At 37.4% G+C, this 27,615-nt stretch overlaps 1 protein-coding gene across 1 annotated transcript; it reads right to left on the bottom strand.

Annotated features, from left to right (window-relative positions):
* Window positions 1-821: 821 nt before the first annotated feature.
* On the bottom strand, window positions 822-27,353 carry LOC101707297 (calcium-activated chloride channel regulator 4). Its single transcript, XM_004841570.3, has 14 exons — window positions 27,170-27,353; window positions 22,475-22,615; window positions 22,183-22,330; window positions 19,188-19,296; window positions 17,555-17,732; window positions 16,911-17,129; window positions 13,186-13,413; window positions 11,443-11,620; window positions 10,645-10,751; window positions 6,097-6,312; window positions 5,297-5,564; window positions 3,219-3,389; window positions 2,079-2,312; window positions 822-1,715 (listed from the first exon to the last, which is right to left on the bottom strand). Exons 1-14 carry the CDS (start codon window positions 27,326-27,328, stop codon window positions 1,303-1,305), a joined length of 2,769 nt encoding a protein of 922 aa, XP_004841627.1. The 5' UTR covers window positions 27,329-27,353; the 3' UTR covers window positions 822-1,302.
* Window positions 27,354-27,615: the final 262 nt, after the last annotated feature.

Below are 27,615 nucleotides of genomic sequence, written 5' to 3'. Positions count from 1 at the left end.
TCACTTAAGAGTATGGCCTCAATGTGCATCCATTTAGCTATAAATGACTCTAGTTTCATATTCTTTATGGCTGAGTAGTACTCCATTTTATAAAAAACCCCACATCTTCTTTATCCAGTTTCCAGTTGATGGGCACTTGGGCTGTTTCCAAGTTTTGGAAAATTGTTAAAAGTGACCCCTGGGCTCAGCTTCTATGATCTTCATTTTAGTTGACTTACAAACCAGCAAATGATTCCTGCCAAAATTACTGAGTTAAGGAAATAAATAAGTGGATACCTTTGTTTAGTTTCTGTCCAGTACCTTGTTGGGTTAAGGAGGTAAAATTCCTTGTGCAATGTATGAAAACCAGCAATTGGAAGGAAAAAAACCCCATATTGTTTACAACAATAGACTTATTGTCATGTGATAGACTCATTACTTTTTTTAGACAGGGTCTCACTATGTAGTCCAAGCTGGCCTTGAACTTACTATGTAACCCAGACTGGCCTTGAACTGAAGGTGATCATCCTGCCTCAGCCTCCTGAGCACTGAGATTAGAGGCAGGCTCTAGCACATCTGGCTTGATGATAGACTTATAAGATTGTATTCTTTCTTTAATTGATCTCACTCATTAATATGGCTGTAACTCCAGGATTATGACCCTGAATGATGAATTAAAATACGTTTTAAGTATATTTTATGTTTTCTCTCTGAAAATAAAGTCAATGGATAGTAGCTTCAGTAATTCCTGTGATAAAAAGAAAGTACATAGGTAGGTGTGGCTTTTAAGAATTAAGAGACTAATATTCATATTGAATTGAAATCAGGAAAAACTACGGTTTGACAAGTAGTATCTGATTTTATTTTACTGTTGTCTTCATAAGCACAAATTGCAGTAAACATGAACTCAACAATGAGAGTGTATATTTGGAGATTTTCAGTGAATATCATCAATTAATACTAATATCACCAATACCAAATTAATTCTTCCCAAATATTATTTCCTTTTTTCCCACATGTATTTTGAGTACTCAGTTGGCCAATTTTAACTTCTTTATGAAATTTGAGCATAATTTCAAAAAAAGTTCATCGCAAAATAATGCACAACTAAAAATCAATATAAAAAATCTTTATTCATCACTATTTATGATAAATACATTAATGAGTGAAAAAATTATTAAACTTAGTATTAATAGTTTTTTCACATATCCACGGGGTACTTATTTATACCAAAATATCTTTTCTAGCCCTCTTAATATTATTTATAATTCACGAGCTCACTGGATGAATTTAAAATATCTTTTACTTGTGTTATTTGGCTCTTTAAAACTTTGTTCCAAGTCTGCTTGAAGATTTTTTCTTTTTTATGACACAAATAATGGTACTTAAGATAATACTTACAACTACAATAGACAGTACTACTGACAACACCACAGCAAAAACATTAACTCCAGAGTAATAATTTTCATCAGGACTAGGATCTGCTTGAGGAATAAACAAAGCCACTTGTGCAATGTTGGACACTTCTGATGTCAAATTGCTTTGGTCTACGCTTTGAATGGCAATGAATATGTGGGTTGCATTTTCCTCTGGGATATTTCCTGGTTTAAATGTAAAGGCTTCCTTGGAGTTGGCCTCCTTTGGTAACAGGTCAGTAGTGTTAACTTGAAGAGCATCTTCAAAATTATCTCTTAGGTCAATCATATTTCCACTTATCCTTATGATATATCGTTGAACTAAGAAAAAAAGTTACAATTAGTTTAGTAATTGTAGCATGTCATATTAAATTTCTTCCCATTTATTCTCTAAGATATTCTTTAGTTATGCAAAGTATATCCTTATATCAGAAGACATAGGTGTTTTTAATAAAAGCTACATCTTCACTTTTAAATTCTGCCAAATGCTACTACGTTTGCATAGGAAGTAGGGCCTGGGTAAAATGTGTCATGTTTGATTGATTAAAAATATCAGATTTTAAAGTTTGCTGAACTACCAGTTAGATACTGTTCTCTCTTAACCCACCTTTCCTTTACACCCTTCCTTTTGCAAAGAGCTTTTTTTTTACCACGTGAATAAACCACATGACACTTTGTTCCTACCTTTTCCAACATCAAAATTCTCTCCTGGTGCTGTCCATGTTAGAGTGATCTCTTCTCCTTCAGATGTGGCATCCAGGTCTGTGATTTGACTTGGTGGGTACGGGTCAGTGAAGGGAGTACTTGGAAATTCTGATACCACAAATGCACCTCCAGATGCTGTTCTGCTGAAATTCTCCAAAATTGTCTGAGTATTCTCATCAGCTTCAGGTCTTGGTGGGTTTCCTTCAATTTTCCCTACATTAAATAATCTCTAGTTTAAAATGGGCAAAAAGGAACTGGTATTTTTACAGCATAATGAATCACTTCCCTTATCTCATTTGTCTTTTTCTTTCTTCTATACACACAGATACATTTTTGCTAAGTCTTATGACACAATATTAAGCTTCAAATTGATGTGGGGATTCTGTCATTAGTAGCCGAAATAGGATGTTGTATGATAAATATAGATAACAAATTGCTTTGGAATGAAGACTGTACTAAATGAGAATAATATTATAAAATTAAATATCTACCCTTTAATGACTGTTTCTTTTTTTCTCAAATTATCTCCAAGCTAGAAATATACCTGGGAAAATCATTGGAGTTCCCTTCCAACCACTTGGCCAGGTCCTTCTTTCCCTGCTGCAAATGCTAATGGTATTGCAACTGCTGGCAAAAGCCCTGAACAGTCACAAGATAAGGGACCAGAAAAAGGAAGGGCAGGAAAGAATGCAGTGTGCATGCTCGGCATCACCTTACTCTACATATTTTTTTCTTTTGACCTAGTAAAACATTCCAAATAAATATTTAATGTTATAATATGTATAATCTGAAGGATAAATCCTGCCTCTTTCTATAATAATGCTCATAATATATTAAATTGTTTCCTCTGTCCGGAGCTGAAAATTGGGCATATTATTATTGATATCATTAAGGTGTTCCAAAGCAACATAATACTAGCTGGCATTTTGGTGTACTTACTAAGTGCCTGACCTTTTTCCAAAGATGAATTTGGAAGCAAATTTGGAGAATTTCATTTCAGAACTAGGAAATCTATATTGAATTGTAAAGTGAAGTTATAAAATGTACCCCCACCTCAGTCATATCAATTCCAAATATTATTCCAGTTGTCACTGGTTTCAGGTATGATGAAGTACTCACCATTCACCACCCATCCTGGTATATAAGCGGCTCTACTCAGTGGATGCTGTAAGCTTTGCCCGGCAGTGTTTGTTCCTCCATGAGCCTGGACTTTTAAGCTGTATCTGCCATTTTCTGAATAACCTGTAAAGTACCTGGAGTAGACCCCATCCTCTTTGAATGCATCAGCACCTAGTTGTAGAAATGGAAAAAAAATTATCACAAGTAAAACAATAAATTATTATTGTAAATAAAACAATAAATGCATGCATTTTCTATGACAACCATTGGCCTCAATAAGTATATCCTCTAGATTGAGTGAGGTATTTTGGGAGCAATCCTCTGGAGAATATTTCTGTAATGCTCTGCTAAAACAATATGCTGATGAATTGATGCCTTTGAGTTTTAGTATCTATATATTTATACCTATGTAACATATATACACACATTTTTATTTGTGTACTTATAATAAATAGTTACACATCACATTTTTCTGTCCCTTATCAATTTGTATAGTTTATAGTGTACCTCTTACCATTTCTCTGCCAATGGTTTGCTTATATTATGAAATTAATTGTGCTGTCCCTCTGTATCAATCTAACTATGAAAAAAACTATCCTTTGGAGAATTTAGGTTTTCGTATCCTCAACTGAAAGTTCTCCTTTTACCTTATCTTCAGCAATTCCTTTTTACTTTTCTCTGCTCTTGTTATCCTCATACATTAACTCTTTAGTCTGGCAGAGGAAAACACTATTACTATTAAAGAAAAATTTGGGAGAGCTTGAGAGTACTGTATACTTTGTGACAAGCATTGGAGTCATCTATTAAATTGCTAATTATATTTCCAAGCACATTTAACATTCTATGTCAGAGGATCTTAAACAAGTGTGGCACAGCTCTTGGACAAGCATTATCAGTATTGCTTAGAACTAGAGACTTTTAGATGTGCTAATTTCCCAGACTATCTAGGGAAAGCCTCAGAAGTATGTTTCAACAAAGCCTCCAGATGATTCCTTTACACACTAAAGCAGTGGTGGGGAACCTATGGCATCTGTGTTATTTGTTTTACTTTTAAGACAATAGATGTTAATGTTTGCATTGTTTTTTCTAAACTAAAACCTCAGTATTCAGGTTTATTTGCAGTGTTGGCATTTTGTGATAAAGAAGTGGGCTTTGGGTTGCAGTTTGGGCACTCATCTCTAAAAGGTTCGCCATCTCTGCACTAAAGTGTAAGACTGCCTGCTCTAAGCCATTGTTAATCAGTAATACCTACTTAGGTAAAGGCATTCTAAATCAGCTAATTTCACAATTAGCCAAATATTCATCTGACAAAATGCCAAGAAATTAAATAACATGCAGGTAAGTTTTAATGTTGTATAATAGTTTTGTACATAAGGGAAGGAATAGTTATAGAAAAAGACATTGAAGTACACCAGAGAACAATTTGCCAACTGTAGTTGAAGATACCACTATAACATAACAGAATAAATTATATTGTTCACTGAATTTTTGTTGTTGTTGTTGTTGTTATCGGTGATTGAACTCGGGACCTTGTGCTTGCGCAGCAGGCGGCAAAACCACTGAGCTAAATCTGCCCCCCACTCCTGAGCCCCCCCCCCACTGAATTTTTAATCTAAGTTTCAGTTTCCTGGAAAATCCAAACCCTGGAGAAGTTTACCCATACACAACAGGAAGACAGATAATGGCCAGCACTGTTCCTTGTTTCCTGCCAGTCAGATGTGGTATCTAATGCCTCAGTGATGAGGCTTCCTCTTTTGTGGCAGTTCTAAGTGTCCCTAGGATGCATCTTTTAGGACTGTATTTGTATTTGTTCCCACTGTCAGAAATTACACCTGCTTCTCTCCCTTTCCCTGCCAGAGTCCCAGGTTCTACCTCTTAGCCCCATCTGGCCATGTGGAACACACTTGCTAAGCACTTTATAGGTTTTACCTGATAAAATTTTCTGCTGGCCCTTCTATTCCTCCATAATCTCCCTCAATTTGTTGAGTTCCTGTGTTACTGCCCAACACTGCAACAGGGACCCATTACATACCCTGAGTAATGAAAACATGGGCTCATTCATAAAGCCTGTGAATTACCTGCACCGTTGTCCAAAAGTTCCAGAACTTCAGTGTTTCCACTGTTTGATTCAATGACAGCAGTCACACTGGCTCCAAGAATGGGTACAAACCCTTGTTGAACTTCTGCATAAACAATCATGGGGCTGGGGAAGCTGTTTGTATCTTTATTCATTTTCGCATTCACTGTGATAGGAAGCACAGCAGAATTTGCTGCCCGAGAAGTTATTGTAATAGTGAGTATTTCTGAGTTCGCTTTGGCTTGAAGGCTGTAAGTCCAAGTGCCCACCTACAATGTTCAGTGGAAAAATAGTATCCATTGTCGAGCTATTTTCTGTGATCTGATTATGCAGTTCTAAAATACATCATAGAGGCATGGAGTAGAATAAACAGGTGGTTGATGTTTTTGAGATTTTAAAAAGGTGTAAATTGAGACAGTTCAGGCAGTGCACCCCGACTAGTGGCATGCATGGTGTCTATACTGTATGACATCTCAACTGGAAAAATACATTTTGCAAGTTTGCCTTGGTTTTGGCCTTGTTCATTAACTTTAAGGAAAATCTGCACATTGAGTTGCTCAGACTCTTCCCATACTTCCTCTGTAGAATTATTCTTGGACTACTTTCTCTTCCTTCTACCTGATACATGAGCTCTTTTCTCCTTTTTCTTGCCTTTAGTACTTTCAGAATCATACAACATGGAGATTACATAGTATTTTGTATTAATTTCATGTTTTATATAATTATTGGCATTCACATATATGGCTTTAAATAGTTTTCAACTTTAAAAAGGCAGAGGAAGTCTAAAAGGTGAGTACTTACCTGTGCATTTCCTGGGATACTGAGATAGGCCATTCTGGAAGCAGAGTCCAGAGCGAAACCTGCTGTCAGTGTTCCACTGGGATCCCAGAGAGAGATACTGGGAGGCTGCACCATCCAGGTGATGAGAAAGAACGTGTCCTTTCCCACAGTGCTATCAATTACCACGGTGTCATTCATCCAGGCATTATCGTTCAGTTTTAATCCTCTACTTTCAAGCTGTTTAAATATATTTTAAAAATTAATGAATACAGACAAGAATTCTTTTATTCTATTTAATTTTATTATTCTTTTTTCTTTTAAAGATGATTCGCAATTTATTTTCTGAAAACAAGCTTATATATGGCATACCTTAAACTTGTGATCTTTCCAAAACCTGACTGAGATGCAACAACTGTCAGCCAGAAAGAGAGGAACTATAGGCACTGAAGGAAGACTCTGTATAATAAAAGCCTTACAGCAGGAACATGGATTTCATAGATGGAAATATGATTCTATCATTTTTGCTATAGTTTTCTAGGAAAATATCCACTATAGTCTTTAGTATTAAAGGGAGGTACAGTAACAGAGAAAGATTAGCTATAGTGTGGTGTGTGTGTGAATTACCCTCAGTTTACTTTTCATTACTTTCAATGGATATTTACGGAGAAGAGTATTTGAGTAGTGTCATGGTTTATATCCACATGAGCCCTCAAAACCTCATGTGCTCATGGATGGGGCTATGGGTAGGTGACTAGACCATGGGGGTGTAATACTCATCACTGGATTGTTCCACTGATGAGTTTGTAGCCAAATATGATGTCGGGAGGAGAGGGGTCACTGGGTACATGGACGTGAGCCACAGCTGACTATGGACTGAAACGTCTACAAACTGTGAATCAGAACAAACTTTTTTCTTCCTTAGAGTTGTGGGTGTTGAGTATGTTGTCTCAGCAATGGGAAGAAACTAAGACAAATTCTGGTGCTAGAGGAGTGGGGTCATCGCTATGACCTTGCCTGACACTGTGGTTCAGCCACCTTTGGAGCTGGCTTAGAGGAGGAGTTTGAAAAATTTGGAGATGCTGGTTGAAGAAGGAGCCCTAGAATGCTGTGAGCCAAGCATGATAGGAGATTCTGGTTGGAGATCAGGACACCAGCTTGCTGATAGAAATGCAGCTGATAGAAAGACCAAGCTCAGGCAGTTCCATTTGTGGACAAGGACTACATTGGTAGTTGGACTCCAGGTCATATGTGTTACGCTTTGGTGGAAAACCTTGTCTGCATTTTGCTCATGTCCTAAGACTTTGAGGAAGATTGAGTTTAAGGGTGGTGAATAAATTAATCTGGCAGAGAAAATTTTAAGGCAAGCAAACATTCAGGCTGTGGCTTGAGTACCATTTGGGGGCCTTTTAGCCAGCTCTACACTGATAATTGAGAGCAAACAGCTCAGCAGAAGATTTTTAGTTTAGCCAGAGAGGAAGCTCTGCAAAAGTTGGTCCCTGCAAAGATGGAGCAGGGAAGAGCTTGGTTGCTGAAAAGATTAGTATTGAAAAAAAGCCAAGTACTTTGCAACAGGACAATAAAAAAAAATGCCTTGAGGGAATGTGAGGAGCCAGTAAGGCCCCACCTTCTGCAGGCTCAAATTGCAAAGGTGAAAAACTTGGCTTTGAGAAGAGAGCCCCAGCAGACCATGCTGCAGAATGGTGGGAAGTCTAGGAAAGGAAAATTAATTCCTCAGGATTCAGTTTACCATGCTCAGCCATCCAGGTACTCAGATGCCTCTGCAACCCCAGCATGATGCAAAAAGGCTCTGCTACTGCTCAAAATGAAGGTAGATCTCAGCGCCAACCACTAGTGCTGGTTTGATGTGCATGCAGAATGCAAGAATTTTGAGGATAAGGAAGGCTTCCACCAAGATATCAGAAGGCCTGAGAGGCCAGGCAGTGTGTCCCTGAGAAGGTAGTTTGTAAACCAGTGAGTGTGAAGCTCAAAGTGCAAAAGAGGGCCCAGAAAACTGGAGAAGCCAGGAATGTGGAGTATCTGAGGAAAGCCACCAGTAGTGAGAAAAGCTGACACAAGACAGAGAGGCAATGATAGTTATAACCAATAACAGTGCCACAGGGACAGGGCCACCCAAGCTCTTGGAGTTCACGTCTCACCACTATTTGCCCAGGGTGCTTGTCGCGGATTTAATGTTATAGGATTTAATGTTTGCCCTGCTGTTTGCTTTGGTGCTATTCCTCTCTATTCCCCTTATTCCTCCTTTTTGGATTGGAAATGTTTACCCTGTGCTTTTGTTTCTTGGAAATACTTTCTTTTGATTGTACAGGGGCTCACAGCCAAATTTGCCTTAAATCTCAGAGAAGACTTAGGACTGGGACTTTTCAGCAATGATGAAACTATTAGGACTTTGCCAATTCTTAGGGATGGACTGAATGGATTTTGCATAAAGAGATGCACATGAGTCTTCAGGGCGTCAGAGAGGGAATGTAGTGGTTTATATCTAGATGTTCCCCCAAAAGCCTCACGTGATCATAGATGGGGCTTTGGGAGGAGATTGGATCATGGGGTGTGATTCTCATCGGTGGATTAGACCACTGAGCAGTTTATATTAAATGTGATGTCGGGAAGAGATGGGTCACTGGGTGTGTGGGTGGAAAGGTATATCTCCTTCCCTTCTCTCTTGATCACCTTCTGCTTCCTGCCTGTCATGCCATGAGCTTTCTCCCCTGTCATGCTCCTTTGCCACGCTACCCTGCTTTGGAGTAAGCTGACTATGGACTTAAACCTGTATAAACTGTGAGCCAAAATAAACCTTTCCTCCTTAGAGCTGTGAGTGTTGGGTATTGTGTCTCAGCTATGAGAAAGTAACTAAGACAAATAAGACACAGGGAGGGCCTCACATATAAAATTAGAACTAATAAATAATTGAGACAAGTTTTCAAGGATATTTTCTTGAGGTGAAATCTTGAAATAATTTTTCACAAAAGATAGTGAGAAACTGGACAGTAAATGTGTTCAAGAAAAGGGCAAACAGATGTGTGAAAGATGATATCCTAAGAAGAATGAAAGGAAAAGTTAGGACCTTCGAAGTCATTCAAGCCTTTGTTGATAGCATTTAGTGTAGGAAAGCCAATGTTTTTGGTGAATTACAGTGGACCCTGAAGTTACAACCGGCCTGACATACAAACAACTTGGCTTAATTAGGTTAATGGAAGATTCATCTGCTTCTTGTTATCTATAGCGTGTACCCAGATAACCATCCAGATCTCAGCTGTACAATCAGCCCTCAAGAACTGATAGAGTTTCTAAGTCCACTGTACTTTATTTTTTTAATGATAAAAATGTATACATTTATCACATATGGCATCATTTGGCTAAATAACAGTCTACTTTCAAGCTGATTCCCTATACTCTGTTTTTATACTTTTAAATGTCCTAGGGATATTCCATTTGGAGTTACTATCATCCATTCAAAATTATTAAAGGGACAACTGAGTACATAATAATATTCTCAAAATCAGCTCTTCCAAAAAACCCAGTTCTTCCTCCTAGTCAATTTCACACAGTAAGTATTATTCTCTCTATCAACCAGGTTGAAAAATCTCAGAAATGACCCAAACTTTTTGATTTTTTTCTCCTATTCACTGACAGGCCAGATCTCAGATGAAATTTTTAACCTATTACAGGGTAAATCCACAGATTAGATCTCCAAATCAGTCTGTACATATGCTAAGTCCACGTCCTGTAATTTCTGCACTCATTGCTGGGAAGTAGAGGAAAATAGACTTGTTTAGGTGGTCATGGCACATTTTAATACAGCAAAAGCTTTGATAAAATGGAAAACAGAAGACAGAAATCTTGTCATTAAGAAATATGACAAAGACAGAGTGACCTGGAAAGAAGAGAAACATTTCTGTAAAACATATTTTGATAGAAGCAGGCTGTGCTGATATCATACATGAGGTATGAATTACTAACCAAAGTTTAATCAAAGTTTTGAAATCATAGATAAATGGTGATGCTATTGAGACACAAGTCAGAAAAGAATTAAGTTCAGAAAGATGTAAATAAAATAAAAAGCCCGTGAAAAAAGTTGTTGAAGTGAGGAAAGAAGCCTTAAGCTTGCAGAGATGCAATAACTACTTGCCCTATATTTGTATTTATTTCCAAGGTACAGTCCTTTCCTTTCCAAACAAGATGCTTGAGTTCATTTGTCAAAACTATGTCACAACAGTAAAGGGTAAGGCAAGCTTGGAAGCATGACATTTTTAAAAAATTGGGTGGTTTATTTTGGACAAAGTCTAGTTTTGGTGAAAAATTGGTATTACTAGATTTTGATGCTACTTTTCAACTAAACTTTATGGCAATATGAAAAAAATGGTTTCCTATTTCTTGGCATAATTTACTCTCATTTCACGACTTAATCTGATTATATGTAAAGAATTATATCTATTTCAGATTTTGATTTTAATTAAAATTTCACTTTGAAAAGATTATAAAAGCAACCAAATTATTTTTCTCAGTTGTGGTAAATGCAAGCACAAAATCCCTAGCCGTGGGAACTCTCACCTGAATCGACTTCTGACTGGGATCAGCATTTTCTGATGTAAGGGCTGCAAAAGCATCAATGAGTCCATTGTTCTCAGCATTATCTGAAGCATAAAAATGATTTCCTCCTAAAATGTAAATGCACGAGCTAGGTTAATTCCTAGAAAATAAGTGTTTACACATTTCAGTGATTAATAAGGCAACAGTTTAAAGAGAGTCATAGTTTCAGTATGTACTATTAAAAGAGATCCATGTCAGACAGCTAGACTAGAACTCAGGGAATGTGGCAATTTCAGCTCTGATTGAAGTACAAAGTATTCTGGAAAGATTAATTCTAAAATGCTAATATAAAATCTCATAACTAGGAAGGAAAAGATATCTTAATACCTCAATATCAAAATCTCAACTAGATTAAATATATCAAATAATCAGACAATGAAAGAATATGTTACAATTTTGTGTATTTAAGCTCACAGTCTACACAGTCCTTTATAGCAGTATTCATTTTTATTAAAGGTACAGTTTTAACAAAGTTAGCACTTAGATTTTGGAGACAAAGTTAATCAGAAACAGAATACTGGTGTTAATCTATATTCCTATGTTATGAAGAAATCTTATCTGGTTGTGTGATTTGATTAGCAGTTTTATTTGTCTTTCTATACAACTTGTCTCTGAGTACCATGAGAACAGAGACTGGGTGTCGTCTCCAGTTCCTGGCACAGCAGCCTCAGAGCAGGAGCTCAAAAGAAAGTGCAGTTATCAACCAAGACATAGACACATTCCTATCAAAAGCCTGGAATATGTAAACCATATTTCAACCTGTTACATTGCTCATCTGTATTACTGCTTGATCAGCTTGTGGTCCCAGAGCAATGAAATGAATGATGGCCCCGCTTTCTTTCACTTCATTAATACAGGTGCTTGCTGTACTGTCTTCCCCGTCAGTCAGCAGCACTATTTCAGACCCATCTAATTGGAAGTCTTTGTTTCTAATCACCTGCAAACAGAATTCAGACACAATTACCATTGTAGATCAAACAGATCAATGTAAAAGTAGAAAAATGCAGAGAAAAATAAATGTGTAGAATAGAAGAGAGAGTCTTTGTTTTAAAATCATGTAATCTACAATAACAATATCTGGGTTATCTTTTCTTTTTTTTTGTACTGAAGATTGAACCAGGGTCATTATACTGAACTATATCCCCAGCCCATTTTACTTCTTATTTTGGGACAAGGTCTCTCTAAGTTACTTCATTTGGGCTCAAACTTGTTTTCTGTCTGACTCACCCTCCCAGAGTGCTGGGATTACAGGCATGGACCAACACATCTAGTTGTCCTAGAGGATCTGAAACATTAATTTTTTCCTACCTTCATGATGCAGGGAATATTGATTCAAATGAACACTGGTGGGAGCAGGGCTTTGGAAAATGCTGCCTACATTAATCAAGGGTGCCCTCTCAGCCTAGGAAACTCAGGTGGTTCTGATAACCAAAATACATTTATAAGATGTGGCTATAAATACTTTTTTTGTCTTGACTATCCTCTGAGAGGCCTTCACTATATAAAGTCTGTGGTACATATAGCTAGACACATTAATAATCCACCTTAACATAAAACATTATAGATTCCAAAATAGCAAATCCCCAGCATGCTTGTAAGTGAAAGATAAGCTTAGTTCTAAACATGGTGAAGTTAGGGAGTTATTACATAACTATTAATTTACCTTTAGCAGTAACAAGCACTAAAGTAAGCATATTAGTGTTGATCAAAGACCAAATGAATAATATTTATTGAGTTCTGCTTGTAGCTTGAATCCTTTTCTTATAAAATTCCAACAGTTTAAAAAGTCAGGGTTCTGAATCTAGCTGTCCATTTACAGGATAAAAAGAATTTGTCTCAAAATTGCAATTATGTTTTATTTTCTCTGATTGCTTTAATTGTAATGGCTTCCTTGAGGACCATTTTGAGAAACTGATCCCAAGCCAAAAGAGAAAAAATGCCAGATCACCAGTGGCTTCCTTGGACTTGGAATAGAGGTATTCGTAGATTTGTAGAAGAGGGTTTGAGATGTAGAAATCCCTAATGAAGTTGGTATCAGAGAAAAAATTCACTGTCCTCATTAGAAATTTCTCACATGGTGAGTCAAAGTGACATATATATGAAAAATACATTCAAATATGCATTGAAACCAAATTGAAAAATAGAGAAAGGCTTTCAAACATTTATGGCAGTAATATAACATCCCCATCACATTTCTCCTACATATTAGAGTGCAAAATGAAAATCCAAGTTGAGCTCTCTTTCTTCACTTCTCAATTTCTTGTATTAGTTTATTCACTGAGTGCTTACAATGTGTCAGTCACTGCGGTGGGAACTGCATAGTTCCTCCATTCATGGAAAGAATTGAGTTCAATTTAATATTTACCAAGATTTGGGTTAGAGACCGAGGGATAGATGAGCAACAAAGACACAGCTAACACGTACAGCAAAGAAGTGTGTAATTCAAGATAAATTCAAAAAATTATAGTATTATTATCATTTATTTAACATTATGATTTTTACCTGAAATGCAGTTTTAATTCCAGTGCAGATGGAAGTTCCTCCAATAGCTTGTGTAGGCAAGCTCTTCACGAGGGTGTCTCTTTCGCTGTTGCTTCTTATTTGTATTAACTCACTGTTAATGTTTGCAGTACTATCAAATTGAACCATTCCTACCCAGGAACCGTTTTCCACAGTCTGCAGCAGGAAATGTTTTGCTGCTTGATTCATTCGATTCAGGCGGTTTTCAAGCTGAATAAAAAAAGAACAAGAAAACGATCAAATAGTTTTCAAATAAAGATAGCATCACACATGGGCCGGGGATTTAGCTCAGTGGTTTCAGCGCCTGCCTCGAAAGTGCAAAGTCCCAAGTTCGATCCCCGGTACCAAAAAAGAAAGAAAAGGTAGCATCACACATAATGAGTATATACAATTGATTGGTAAAAATTTTTCAATGGTAATTGGTATTATTGAAAAAAATCAATTTTCTTTTTTCAATTGATAAAGTAGAAAAATATAGTTATGTGTACTAAGGGACACACATAGTTTAGTAAGGAGCTCATACTTTTAAACTAGAGATGATTTCTGGCTGCTAAACACTCAAGTGAGAGATGGAAGCTAGGATAGAGATTGATTTAAAAATGGAGGTCATGATTCACACGTTAGAGGTCCTCTATGTACATTCGTAGCCTCTGTGCCTGCTATCCTAAAATGAAGTCACCAATGTTCACCAGTGAAACCAAGATATTTTGGACTTCAATCAGAGTTGAAATTTCCTCATTCACTGAGGACAGTCTACCCCAAGTGCAAAACTTATGTGAGCTGAGGCTGAATTCTGAGAACCCCATCTCCTACCTCCCCTTTTCTCTTCTACTCCTTTTTCCTACAATTTACTCACCAATGATTTGATTGTAATTGGTTCTTTGGTTACCTGTCAAGATTCATACCACCAACCTCATACTGAACAGGGGAAAATTGAACCCATTCTTCTACAATCAGGTATGAAATAAGAATATTCATTCTCACCACTCCTATTAATATGGCACATGAAATTTTAGCCAGAACAATTAGGCAAGAGAAGAAATAAAAGGGATACAAACAGGATAGGAAAAAACCCCAAATTATCCTTATTTGCAGATGATATGATCCTATACTCGGAAGGCCCTAAGGCCTCCACTGAAAGACTTTTAGATCTGGTAAATAAATTCAGCAAAATAACAGGATACAAAATCAAGATTCAAAAATTAATAGCTTTTCTATAGACCAATAATGAAACAGCTGCAGAACTCAGGAACATAATTCCATTTATAATAGCTTCAAAAAAATTTACCTAGCGATCAACCTAACCAAGGAGGTGAAAGTCTTCTACTACGAAAATTTGAAAGAAGATAAGAAACTGAAGAAGACATTTGGAGATGGAAAGACCTTCCATGTTTATGGATTGACAGAATTAATATTGCTGAAATGGTCATATTCCAAAAGTGAGCTATAGATTCAATTCAATCTCCATCAAAATGCCAATGCTATTCTTCATAGAACTAGAAGAAATAATCCTAAATTCATCTGAAAACACAAAAGAGTCAGAATAGCTAATGCAATTCTGAGCCAGAAGTGTAAGGCTGGAGTCATCAAATTATATTACAAAGATATATTTAAAAAAACAACATGCTACTGGCACAAAAATAAACATGTAGACCAATGCAGTACAACAGAGGACTCAGAAACATACACAACTAAAGCCACCTGGGTTTGACAAAGGGGCCAAAAACATGCATTGGAGAAAAGACAGCTTCTTTAACAAATGGTGCTCAGAAAATTCCATATGGAGGTTCTTTTAAAAACTAAAAGTAGAACTACTATTTGACACAAGTATACCACTCCTTGCTAGATGCCAGAAGGAATTAAAATCAGCATACTATAGTGATGCCTAAATACCCGTGCTTTTGCAGCATAATTTACAACAGCCAAGATATGGAACCAGCCTTGGCGCCCAACAATGGATGAGTAGAAAATAAGGTATATATACATATTACTCAACCATAAAGAGGAATGAAACTACGTCTATTACAGGAAATAGATGGAACTAGATTTTGTGATGTTAAGCAAAATATGCCAGACTCAGAAAGACAAATATCACGTTTTCCCTTTTGTATGGATTTTAAAACAAACAAAATAAAAGGTACAGAAGTATGAAAGTATAAGAGAGACCCAAAGGGAAGAAAATAAGGGGGAGGGGATAAACAGGAGGATAATGATTATATGGGATATGATCAAAATATGATGTATGAAAATACCACACTGAAAGCCAATGTTTTGTAAAATTAACAGGAACTAGTCATTTTTAAAGTTATTGCAACCCATTTTCCTAGGTGATTTCCCAGGATGTACATCTCATACATTTATCTTCTCTAGTCCCTCATCATCCTACTCCTCGGTGGCACCTTCTCACAAACAGTACTGAAATTTCCCTCTGGGTCAAATCACTGTGAGGAACTCCTACACTGCCATGTTGGAGGCTGTCTACCACTTTGCTCTGTCTTTGAACCTGGATCTACCATCACCTTGTCAAGAGGGAACTGCTCATCTTCTCCCTGTCAGGAAGCTCTCCTCTCCTTAGTGACATTTCCTGGATCACGAGTATGTGTCAGCCCTGTGCTGGCCTTTTTGAAATCCTGTGTTACTGTGGCTCAATTCATTAATCTATATCATTTTTTGTCCTTTTTAATAACTACATTTCCCCCATTGCCTGAAATTATTCTGGTCTCAGCATGCTTTTTAGCTTCAACTGTATCATTTTTCTCAGTGTTTTATCATATTGCATTGTTTGTAGTTCATTCATTGCAACAATTAAACTTATTGATCAACCCTATGTGCTAATCTCTGTTCCAGGTTATGAAGGCTACAAAGATGCATCTGGTGAGCATCCAGTTCCTAGAGAATGTCCCACTCTATTTGGCAGGAACATGTGTAGTTTCAAAATTATATGCTATAATAGAGATAGGTAGAGGAATATGTTGGGAATAAATAAGGGGCCTGTAACAGTCAGTAAGCCCAGTCTATCTCCTGGAAGAGATGAGTTCCTCTTGAATTTTGGAGGAATAAGTGTGACTTAACCAGGTAATGGAGAATGGAAAGAAAACATTCTCTATTGAACTATGAAATTTCCAGACATGGATCTGTCTTTTCAGAGCCCAGAGCAATGACTGCCATTCACTGAGTGATAATGGAAGGCATGGCTGCATCTATCCATATATTCTTTATGGTGATGTTTTGTTAGTTACTTGGAGCATGAAGAAGTCACTCATACAGATGGTACAAATAAGATAGTGCTATGTTAGGAATACTGCTGATTGATCTTTTTAAAACTAGGAACGGAATTTAGCAGCCACCAATTCTCATGTTTCTCAGGCATTTTTAAAAAAGGGTCACAGTTCAACAATATTTTAATTTTCATTCTCTACTTCTGACCTTTGAAATAAAGCTTGACTTTAAACTCTCTGCAGTAAACCATCCATCCTCTTGGGAAAAAATGGGAACACTCGGGTAAGCTCTTTTTAATTCTAGTGACATCTTTTACACTGAAATAGGGTTTTTTTGTTTTCCAGTGTCTTGAGATCATGATCACAAGAAATGGTGGTACTTTATGCCACCATGCATTTGAAATAATCCAGGTACAGGTAGAGTATAGTGCGTTCCTAGGAGCCAATTATCCCCATTTCTATACCCAGAAAAAATGGGTCCAAACTTACACTCATGCTTCCAGATTTATCAAGCACTAGACACACAATTCTCTCATTGATCCTCAGCAAGGAGAAGGCAGGTGGAGAGGGTAATCCTGTCATAGGCATAGCTCTGTTAAAATCCTCAGACTCACTGATCACTTCCCATGTACTTCTGTAATTGCACTTCAGGTTTTGTAGACTTGGAGCTTCTTGGTTATGGTTTTTCTCATTGCAGAATTTAGCAACCTAGAAAGTTGACAAGATAAAAAAAATAATTTCACTATAAAATACATTAAAATACTTCACTATAAATCTGAAAAAATTAACATGTCCTGCAAATATGCTTTAATTGAATGAAATATAATTAATGCAAATCAGTATTATACTAATGTAAACCTAGCAAAGTGGTAACAGTATGAAACATTAGTTGAGTGCTTACAATGTCTCGTCCAAGGACTAAAGAATTCTATATTAGTACATTTAATCCTCCTGGTATCTGGACACACTTTAAAATCAGATATGTTGGGGGTAGAGGATGTAACACTATGAGTACAGTGCATGCCTAACATGTTCAAGGGGCTGGATTCAATCAACATAACCACAAAAGAAACAATTAGAATCAGATATGTGCTTTGATTATGAATTCTGAAAGCAAGGATCGGCATACTTACAGAATCAATACTTTGCATAAACATTATGGAAGCCTTTTCTGTTTGAACTTTATCAGGGAAGAACTGACAATCTTTTTCATACAATTTTGTGGCAGAATCTATTCTGCATCTTCTAGTCACACAGCTACCTCCTTGACAGGTATAAACACTGTTTGTCCCAGAGATACCTGTGGAACACCTGAAAATATGTGACAGTTAATCATTTAGGCAACTTAGTCATTAATACTTCTTAAAATCTTAAGAGCTTCTGTTCATGATAATGTTTACATCAAGGTGTTTCTTTTGTGTGTTCCATTTACTTCTTATGCTCATAACAAATTTTAAGAATTCCTATCAAAACACTCATTTATTTTTTAAGAGGGTAAAATGGAAACATTTAAGTGCCATATGTGACTGAGTTCTCGGATGTAATTAAAGCTGCTAGGGTCTTGCTCACAGATCTCTCCTGCTGGCCTTATGTTGGTGAATGCACTGCAGGCACATGGATAAGGGAACTTGTGAAACCACTTTCTCCAAAGTTCTCTACACATTTCTCAAACAGATATACCCTCCCCCAAAAGTGGGACAAAGCAGAGCTACAAGTGTTTTAATTATTCAAGACATTCTTATCTGAAAAGAAATGCGACTGGAAGCAAAGAGTGAGGAGCTGTAAAAAAATGACAGTGGAATAAAGAATGATGGCAGCATTTCCAACATGTGCTTGTATGGAATCGGCAATAGGCGGCAGATATTACGGCAGATATGCTGGGATGTGACTATGACTCATCTCTCCCATAGATTTTCATTTAAAAGTCAGAAAACGATGACTAGATCTCCTTCAATCCTTAGGGAGTCTCTTAAATATGTCTATGCTACTATTCTCCAAACTTAGTTAGTATAATGGCGGCATCTATTTGAACCATCATGAAGAATATCATAGAGGAGAAAAAGCTATTTGGAAGCATATGACATAAACAAATGTAATCAATGTAACACTTTTCAAAATATATTCCTAAAAACTCGCACAACTGGGTAGAGAAAGGGTTTCATTGAACCTGTGTGCTTTCCAGCTTGTACATTATTGACAATTCCTTAAACCCCAGCAGGACATAACATTATGAGGTTAATGGCCCCTAATTTTAAATGGACTCTCCAATCTTGCTTTCGCTATCTCAGAATTTATAAGACAGTTTATTATTAACCATGATGCTAGATTAATATTTTAACATGGACTTTCATAGCTCCAAGAACTTCCTAATTAGCTTCTTGAAGCTGCTTAACCATTCAGCAGTACTTAACTACTTTTTGTTCATTCTTGGTGTAATGGGAACAACTTGAATCTTCATCCAGTGTACAGAAAGTCCATCTACATGATGTACGTGTTCAGTCAAAATGAGTTCTGGCAGCTATGGTAGGCAGGTATGAAATGTGTCAAATTGTCAATAGATGCTTCCCATTGAAGTTATGTGTACTTTAAATAGACAACTAGTTGGATTATGATAATCTTTCTAAAAATGAAAGCAATTTTGTGATATTGCATCTATCATCTTCATTAGAGCAGGCAAAAATGTTGGTAATTTATAACAAATCAGAGTAAAGAGAATAAAACCAATTAAAAGACTGAGATTATCTAAGAGAATTTAAGTAGCCTTACCTTGTGGCTTCAATTTTCTTTGACTTGCCGATGTAGAAAGGCTCATCTTCATTGTATTCATCAAACACTCCCCAGCGGAGATGGGTCCACTCGTGGACAAGCAGCCTCCCTGTGGGGGAACATTTCAAACACGTAACCAAAATTCAAGGGACCAAAATCTCAAAAATTTTAAGATCTTTCAGTTACAAAAATATTTATATTTAGGTTTCCATAATTCATATTTATATTTTTGTTTATAAAAGGAGCTTGTTGCACTACATAACATTATCTTGTTACCTCATATATTATCTTTTTACTCTACAACATATTGAATCAATAAAACATGCATGGAATATATCCTATGATTAGAATGGACTAGGATTTGGGCTTCTGTCTTTGAAGATTGGAAGGTCTTAAATATTACAATGGTTTATGGATCTCCAAACTTGAACCCTATCAGTAACATAATCAGATACACAGTAATTCTATTGTTTTAAGATATGCTGTGAATGAATCTAGGAAAAAATTTCTAAAAATGGTCCTGACAAGTTTGAGAGTGAAGAAAAGATCGAGAAACACTATTGTAGGCCATATAGGCTTTTGAGAATTTAAAAATGAAGTGATTCATTCACCATATATATAAACATTATTTATATAAAACAGTATTTTCAATATTAAGTGCAGTATGTGGTATTAACAAATATAAAGATGTGTATGATACAAAGTAGTCTTTAACTTGGAGATGTTTTCAGAGAAGGAGTTAGAATAAAACATTTTTCACAAGAATTTCCAGAGAATGAAAGAAGAAAAGTGAATCCACAGCTTGAGATACAGAAAAATAAACAGAAATTTTGTTTTAACAATGTGCGGGAAAACTTCAGAAGAAATGGAAATGGAGACAGTGGAAGACTGAAAACAAAGCTGGTTCTGCAGCATTGTGTTTCCCTACCTCAAATAACCTCATAGGAGATCTGAAAGCAGAGCAGAAATATCAGTAATAGGGGAGACAGTCAAGGAGTTCACAGAGGTGAACTCTGTGCCCTTCCTACTTGGAATGCGGCCCAGTGCAGGGACATCAGTATCTCCTGGAAGCTTGCTGGAAATGCAGTCTCAAGCACACCTGAAAGCTACTGATCGGGAGTCTACGCTGTAGCAAGTTCTCTAAATTATTTCTTTACACACTACACTTTAAAATTAATGGTTTAATTTTTTTTTTTTGGTAAACAAAGCCAGGTAAGTGACAGTGGGACAATAACCTTCGCATGGAAGCATAAAGTCATGTCATCTACTGCAACAGGAATTTAGCTTATTTGGAGACAACGTAAAATTGCTGCTTTCTTCTTACACAAGTCCAATCTCAGACTTGCTCCCCTCAGCCTGCTCTGCCTCCCGTGTACACCAGAAAAGCAGCCCCTCAGATTGAGAATTCTATTCCCGTGGACATCGATGTCTCATTTCTGGCTAATTTGTTCCTATCCTAGTAGCATTCTTGTGTGTGCGTGTGCATGTGTGTGTGTTTGTACACTCTTAATATCAGCAATGGCAGCCTCTAGCCACACAAAGTTGCTGCTTGACTGTTCCAAGTAATCTTTCTAGGGACCTATTCTCATTGTTGTTAGAATTATTACAAAACTGCATAGATTTTGAGGGCTTTCCTCCTCATCTTACTTTTCCAAAAACTTGAGCTTTTTAGGTCATGGTTTCCAAAATGTGAGTTTTACAAACACATAGATCACCTGATGGAATAAAGCCCTGTCTAAGAGGAAGGGCAGGACCTGTTGGCAATGAAATAGGACTGAAGTGTGGGGCAAGATCAAGAGCACAGATGAGGTCGTTGGCCGTAAAAATTGGAAAAGTCATTTTCTGTAACAGCTGGAGACAGGAGACAGAGACCGCCTGAGTCATTAAGTATTGGAGATTTAGAAGTCAAATAAATGCTAAGCATAAGAGTGGTGGGGGAACTGCACTGTTTGCTGGAGATGCTAGGTAGAAAGAAGGAATGGCTTGGGGGGTGCAAAGGATAGAGGGGCCACGGAAAACAAAACTGGTCAGGATAAGATGTAGGGGAGATGTAGGATTGGCATGGGAAGGGATATGGAGCTTTCAGGTTGGCAGGAGGAACAATTTGGCAATGATGATCAGGGCTAGGTGAGCTTTGGCAGAGACAAGAGAATGAATGAATGCTCACTTCAGTGGCATCAAGAGGGGAGAAATGATCCTGAGGTATGGGGGTTCATAAAACTTTTTACTGAATAGTGACATATGAATTGGCTATCCTTATCAATAATTTGCTTTATAAAATTTATATGCTTTAAGTTTAAAAAATGGCCTTAACATTTAGATTGAACTAGACGAAACTGCAGTTTTAGTAGGTCCAAATAAGAAATAATTCCATCTGCCACAAACAAATGTTTACATAATTAAGTCAGCAATTTACAGCCTATGAATATTTTCTCTTGACAAGTAACTGATATCATGGCTGTTTCCAGTGTACTACACACTTGAAATCTATGGAGCTGGCACTTGAGTAATTAATATCCAGCTGTGGAGATCTGGAAAATCAAATCTAAAAAGTATGCCTTAAGAAAATAGTTATTATTTCTGCTCTCAGGCCAAATTTCGGAAGACATCATTCATTACCCATTGCATTAAATGTATTTACATAAATGTATTAAATGTGTTTACATAAATGCATAAATGTATTTATCTAGTTCAAAAAATTGCAAAATGTAAGAATTCCTTTATTCACATTTAGATGGGAATTAATTTTGATAAACAAGTTCACTTGTGTAGTTCACACAAAACTAATACACAGAAGAGCCAGCATTACAACCTTGGGTTTCTGGATCCTAAGTCTTCTCACTTGACCTGGGGGCAAACCTGCTGGTTAAAAATTAGATGTTTTGGGCTGGGGATTTAGCTCAGTGGTTCCGCCACCTGCCTTGCAAGTGCAAGGACCTGAGTTCAATCCCTGGTACCAAAAAAATAAAATAGATGTTATGACTAAATGTCCTACCTGATGGTCCATATTCATTTTGTTTTTTGCCCAGAATGAAGTCAGGAGTGAAATGAATGTATTCTGCTCTTTCTCCGCATTCTGTGAACTGCCTGGTGTAAGGTTCATCTCTGCCTGGAAGGGTGGGTGGTGCAACTACAACATCAGCCTGAGAATGTTGAAAAAGGTTGTTAAATGCTGAGGACAGAAATGACAATATTTAGTTAGAATGAATCAGAAACAATGAATCTGTTGCAAAACTAGGAAGCATCAGAAAACATTCCTTTTTCTTAGAGAAGATTTTGGCACTTACGTGTTTGTAGCTCTCATGTTTTGGCCTCCTGTATTGAGGATTTCCCTCCCAAGACTCAGGAATCAATATAGACACATTTTTGAAAAAAAATCTTTTTTCCGTGGCTTCAAACAGGTAAGTAGATGCTGTGGTTACCATTGCCTATTACCAAAGGGAAAAAGTGTGTGGGAGCAGTTCAGTTAGAGTGGATTAAGGGAGGAGTGGTTCATCTCAGGCATTTCCCACCTTTAATTGTTAATTCAAGAGCAACTGACTTATGAACACAATAGCCCACAATAGCAGATCTACCACCTGTCAAGCCTGAACTATCAGTTCATCCTGCTCAATGAAAAGCTCTTTGGCCTTCATTCCTTTTTCCTCTGAAGGCAACTGTCTCTGCTTGGGGTTTAGAGGATGTTATGGTTTGGGACTAGATGTCCCCCCAAAGCCTCATGTGGTCATAGGCTTGATCTAGAGTGTGTGAAGCTGGAACTGATTCATGATGCAATGCCAGGCTCAAGGGCACTAGGATTAAGGGTGTGAGTGCTACTTGTCCTAAGTAGTCTGAATAAGATAAAAGGGGCAGAAAGATGCTGGTAACTCCCTTGTTGCCTTTGCTACCTTGTGTGTGCTCTATTGTTTCTCCTCTGTGATGCTTGTTTGCCATCCCAGACTCAGAGCCAGCTGATTATGGACTGAAACCTCTACAAACTATAAGCAAAATAAACCTCCTCCCTTTTAACTTTGGGTGTTGGGTATTTTGTCTCAGGAATGAGAGAAAAATAACTAACACAGAGGAGCTGATTAATATAAATATGTACATGGACTTTGGAATCATTTCCTTGGTTCCATTGGCGGTGTTAGCACTTTTTGGGTAGCAGATCTTGCTTGATTTTTGTAGTACAAAACTCAGTTTCTTCACCTCTTCATGGGCCATTGCTACACTACTTGTGTTTATGTTTGGCAGAAAGAATGTACTCTGTACATCAGCAGTCCTAAAACTGATATCATTTCTGATAGAAGAAATCTGGGTGAAGAACGCTTTAGCTGATGCAGGCTAAGGAAAACAGTCTGTAGAAATTGGTATTAGGAGGAGTTTTCCTCTCCCTACCCCTCTCACAGGAGAGGTACCTGGGTTGGGAATATGATGAGTGCAGTTATAGAAAAGTGCATAGAAGAAATACAGTTTTGATCACAAAACTGTTACTATGCCACTAAGCTGAAAATAATTTTGAACCTAAATTTAGCATGATGAATAAGAGAAATTGCCCCTCTTTACAGCTTACTATTTGTTGGGAGAAATAGTTGGGTGAAGACTAAAATAAAAGATAGATAATAGGAGTAGGGAGCTAGACTGTTCTCACAGGGATCAAGAGATGGAGGGAAGGAAGAGATCAGAGATGAGAAGAAGGAATTGGGATGTGTTATGTACATGGTACATGTAGTACCAACTCTACACAAGGAATGGAAACCTTATGTACTACAAATACCCTCCTCAAAAAAAAAAAAAAGAAATTAGGGGCTCAAGGGATGGGTTGAGGGGGGAGGTAGGAAAAGGAAAGGGAATGAAAAAGGAATTAAGATGTATTATGTACATGTACCAACTCCCCACAAGGAATGTGAACCTTACGTAATACACACACGTGTACTAATAAACTAAAACTTATAAAAAGAAATAGTTGGGTGAAAGGCATTTAGGATGATCTGTTCTATGTTATCAAGCCCATCAGATAATTGACAAATCCTAGGTAATAGATTATGATGTCATCTTCTTCATCTTGCTGGAGCATCCCAGACTCCAGGGTCGACAGGCTTCTCCTCCATGATGCTTACTACTTCAACATGATCCTACAACAGAGCTGTTCTTTAGAAATTCCTAGGCTTCATTCAGGGCTCTCTTTAAGAAGAGTCCAATGTGTTGACTCATATTTACTACACAAAATCAGTAAACTGATTGGGTTCAGAACCATGAGTCAGAAGGCCAGAGTTCAAAGAACTGAAGGCCAAAAGGACTAGGAGGGAATGAGGAAAGGAGCTGTGGCGAGCTCCAGAATGGGATGGACTGACGTAAGACAGATGAGAGAATTCCATTTCTTTCCTAAGGATACAAGATTTTTCTCTGCTTTTTTCTTTTCTATGCTTTTCCTTCCTTTCCTTTCTTCTTTTCCCTCTGTGCTTCCTTCCTTTCCTTCCTTCCTATCATTCTTTTTTTTTCTGACTATCCTACTTGATGTGACCTTGACAAAATCATTGGGCTTTTAAGAACCCCTGTTTTTTCCGTATAATGTGAATCATAGTATATCTCAAGGTTACTTGATATAAATGCAAATACTTTGTACAAAGGTGAACATCAAGAAACATTGTCTCATTTGACCCAGCTAGTCCCCTGCTAGGTATCTTCCCAAAAGAATTAAAAGAATCATACCACAGTGATATATGTGCACCCATGTTCATAGCAGCAAAGTTTGTAATAGCTAAAACTTGGAAACAGCCCAAGTGCTCATCAACTGGAGATTGGATAAAGAAAATGTGTGGGTTTCTTTTTAAATATGTAAAATGGAGTACTACTCAGCCATACAGAATGAGTAATTAAAGACATTTATAGTAAATGGATGCACATTGAGGCAATATTCTTAAGTGAAATAAATAGGACACACACATGTGTAAATAGTTTCTCTGGTATGAGAAACTGAAAATATAAATAAGGATCAAAATGTATAATAGATAATGTGAAATAGGAAGAAAGGCACAAAGGGGAAGGGGAAGTGGGAGGGGTAGGGGAAAGGAAAGAAGGGAATGGAATTAAAATGAGAAAATGAAAAAATAGAAACAAAATTTTTGTAAATAGGGAGGGATGGAGGGGTTGAAGGGAGGGCAGGGGAATGGGGCAAAAATAAGAATCAAGATACATCATGTAAAGGTACAAATCACCAATGATGAATGTAATTATATTGAATACCTAAAATGTACCAATAAAATTAATTTTAAAAAAAGAAACATTGTGAAATCAAGGCATATCTGCAAAAAATAGAATTCAGTTTCTACTTGTACCATTCAAAAGAGGTCCATGTTAAGAAATTTTTTGCCTTAAAAACAATTCTATAAAATACTGATATCTGGGTTGAAACTGATTTTTGCTCTGAACACTGAAAGTCTATCACTCAGAATCACCTGTGCTGTCTGCTCCTCAAACCACTAAAAGTAATCTTCATTTTTTTCTGGAAGTCAAAAGGTACCAATAAACAAACAGTTCTGTGCTACAACAGCATTTATAAAGCATGAGTGATAAATGGCATCCACGGATTCACCAGGTCTCAACTGTACCTTAGAAGGTGTGAACAGTGATTATCAGGACTCAGGAGAGGAGGAATCAAATGTAAGGAATTGTTAGGTGTTGAGGTCAGGAAAAGGGAAAATAATCATGTAGCTGGAATAGCAATATCTATACTACATGGAATACTATTTTTGGAACAAAGTTAGAAAAAATTAGAAAATTGGAATCTTTGGGTCAGTCCTAGAGCCTTTCTCTTAACTCTACTGTACTTCCTGACATCTGTGCACTCCTATCACCTTCATGTTGATGACTTTCAAATTTTTATCTACATACAAGTTTTTATCCTGAATTCAGATTCTTATTTCAATCTCTATGAATGTCTGATAAGCACATCTACTTACAAATATACTAAATCTAGATTTGCAAACTACCAAATTTTTTCCACTTTTAGTCTTTTCTTCCCAGTTGATGATTGTTCCATCTTTCCAAGGGATCAGGCAAAATTTTTGAAGCCTGCTTAACTCTTACACTTCCTCCCTCCCTAGCCGACCCCACACATATCGAAACCCTCAGGAAATATTGCCTATGACACCCTCAAAATATGTTCAGAGTCACAAACTTTATCGATCTCTACCATGACTTCCCTGCCCCAGTCACCATCACTTCTCACCTGTCCACGCTCCCTATCTGGTCCTTCTGCACCTCTATGAGGCCACAGTGTTTATACAGGATGAGGGAAGTGCAAACCCTTCGCCATTTTCGTCTGCCTCAGGCATGGTGACCCCAGAACACGCACGAGAGCACACATCTCCTGTAAAAGCCCAAGTCTTCCCAGTGGTCGGGGCACTGCCGCTTCACCAACTTCAGCTCCCCCAACCTTTCCTTCTGCTCATTCACCATTGTTTCCTTTGTCACATCAAGCAGGCTCTCACCTCCGTGCTCTTCCCATCCTGCAGGCTTCCAAGGGCCTCTTCCTCACTCATGTCGGTCTCTGCCCAGACACCATTCTCTTATTCCAGCCACACTTCACACTCTGTGTCCTCCTTTCCTGATTTATGTACTCCACAGCAACCTACTACCATCTCACCTGGCAATTTATTCCTTTTTATTAATTGTAGTCTATGAGATCAGAGGCCTTTTTCTCTTTAATTCACTATTCTCTACACCAACATGCCAGGAGCATTCAATATTTACATCATATGAGGCCAAGAGCTAATTTGCAGATGCGGAAGCTGAGGCTCAGGGAAGACTTGAGCCTGTCTTCGGTCTTGTGGTGAAACGGGGTGGAACCCTGCCCAGGACTCCATCCATCTCCTTCTGTCCCTCCAGCACTGTCTGCACTGCACCAAGCTGATTCTAAACTTCCTGCAGCATTCAGAGCTCCAAAATAATCAGTCAGTACTTTTTCTTCATAATTCAAACCAAACACCCTTTCTCCTTACCTTTATTTGTTCAATTATCTCTCCATCTTCTGGAACAGCAGGGTCTATAGCAATAATGATGTCTTCATAGCCATTGCCATTCAGCTGCACTAGGGAAGCGTTGGAGCCCTGCAGCAGGCATAGGACTAAGAGGGAAGCAAGGGCTCTGAATAACCCCATTGTTCCCTTTGAGATATTCAAGAGGCATTTCTGTACCTTGTTTTTCTCCATGTATATATACTCCTAAAAATTATCTCTGTTGCTGAGTATGAGATGTAGACTGTATAAAGGTCAATGTTATTACACATATGGAAAATATGTGACTTAAACTTACACTGTAATTTATTGCATGTTACTGAAAATTAAGTGATCAAAGGGACATAATAGAAATGGAATATTTTATAAGATGCACTGCATTTTCTTCCTGATACTTTTTCATACTTCCTAATTTTTATTAATTTCCTAAA

This window comes from Heterocephalus glaber, unplaced genomic scaffold (genome assembly GCF_053883595.1).
Source record: "Heterocephalus glaber isolate CG9 unplaced genomic scaffold, H.glaber_assembly_v1.0 deba00001442, whole genome shotgun sequence".
Lineage (NCBI taxonomy): Eukaryota > Metazoa > Chordata > Mammalia > Rodentia > Bathyergidae > Heterocephalus > Heterocephalus glaber.
Note: the sequence above shows the minus strand (reverse complement) of the source record. Positions and strands in the feature narration are given on the sequence as shown.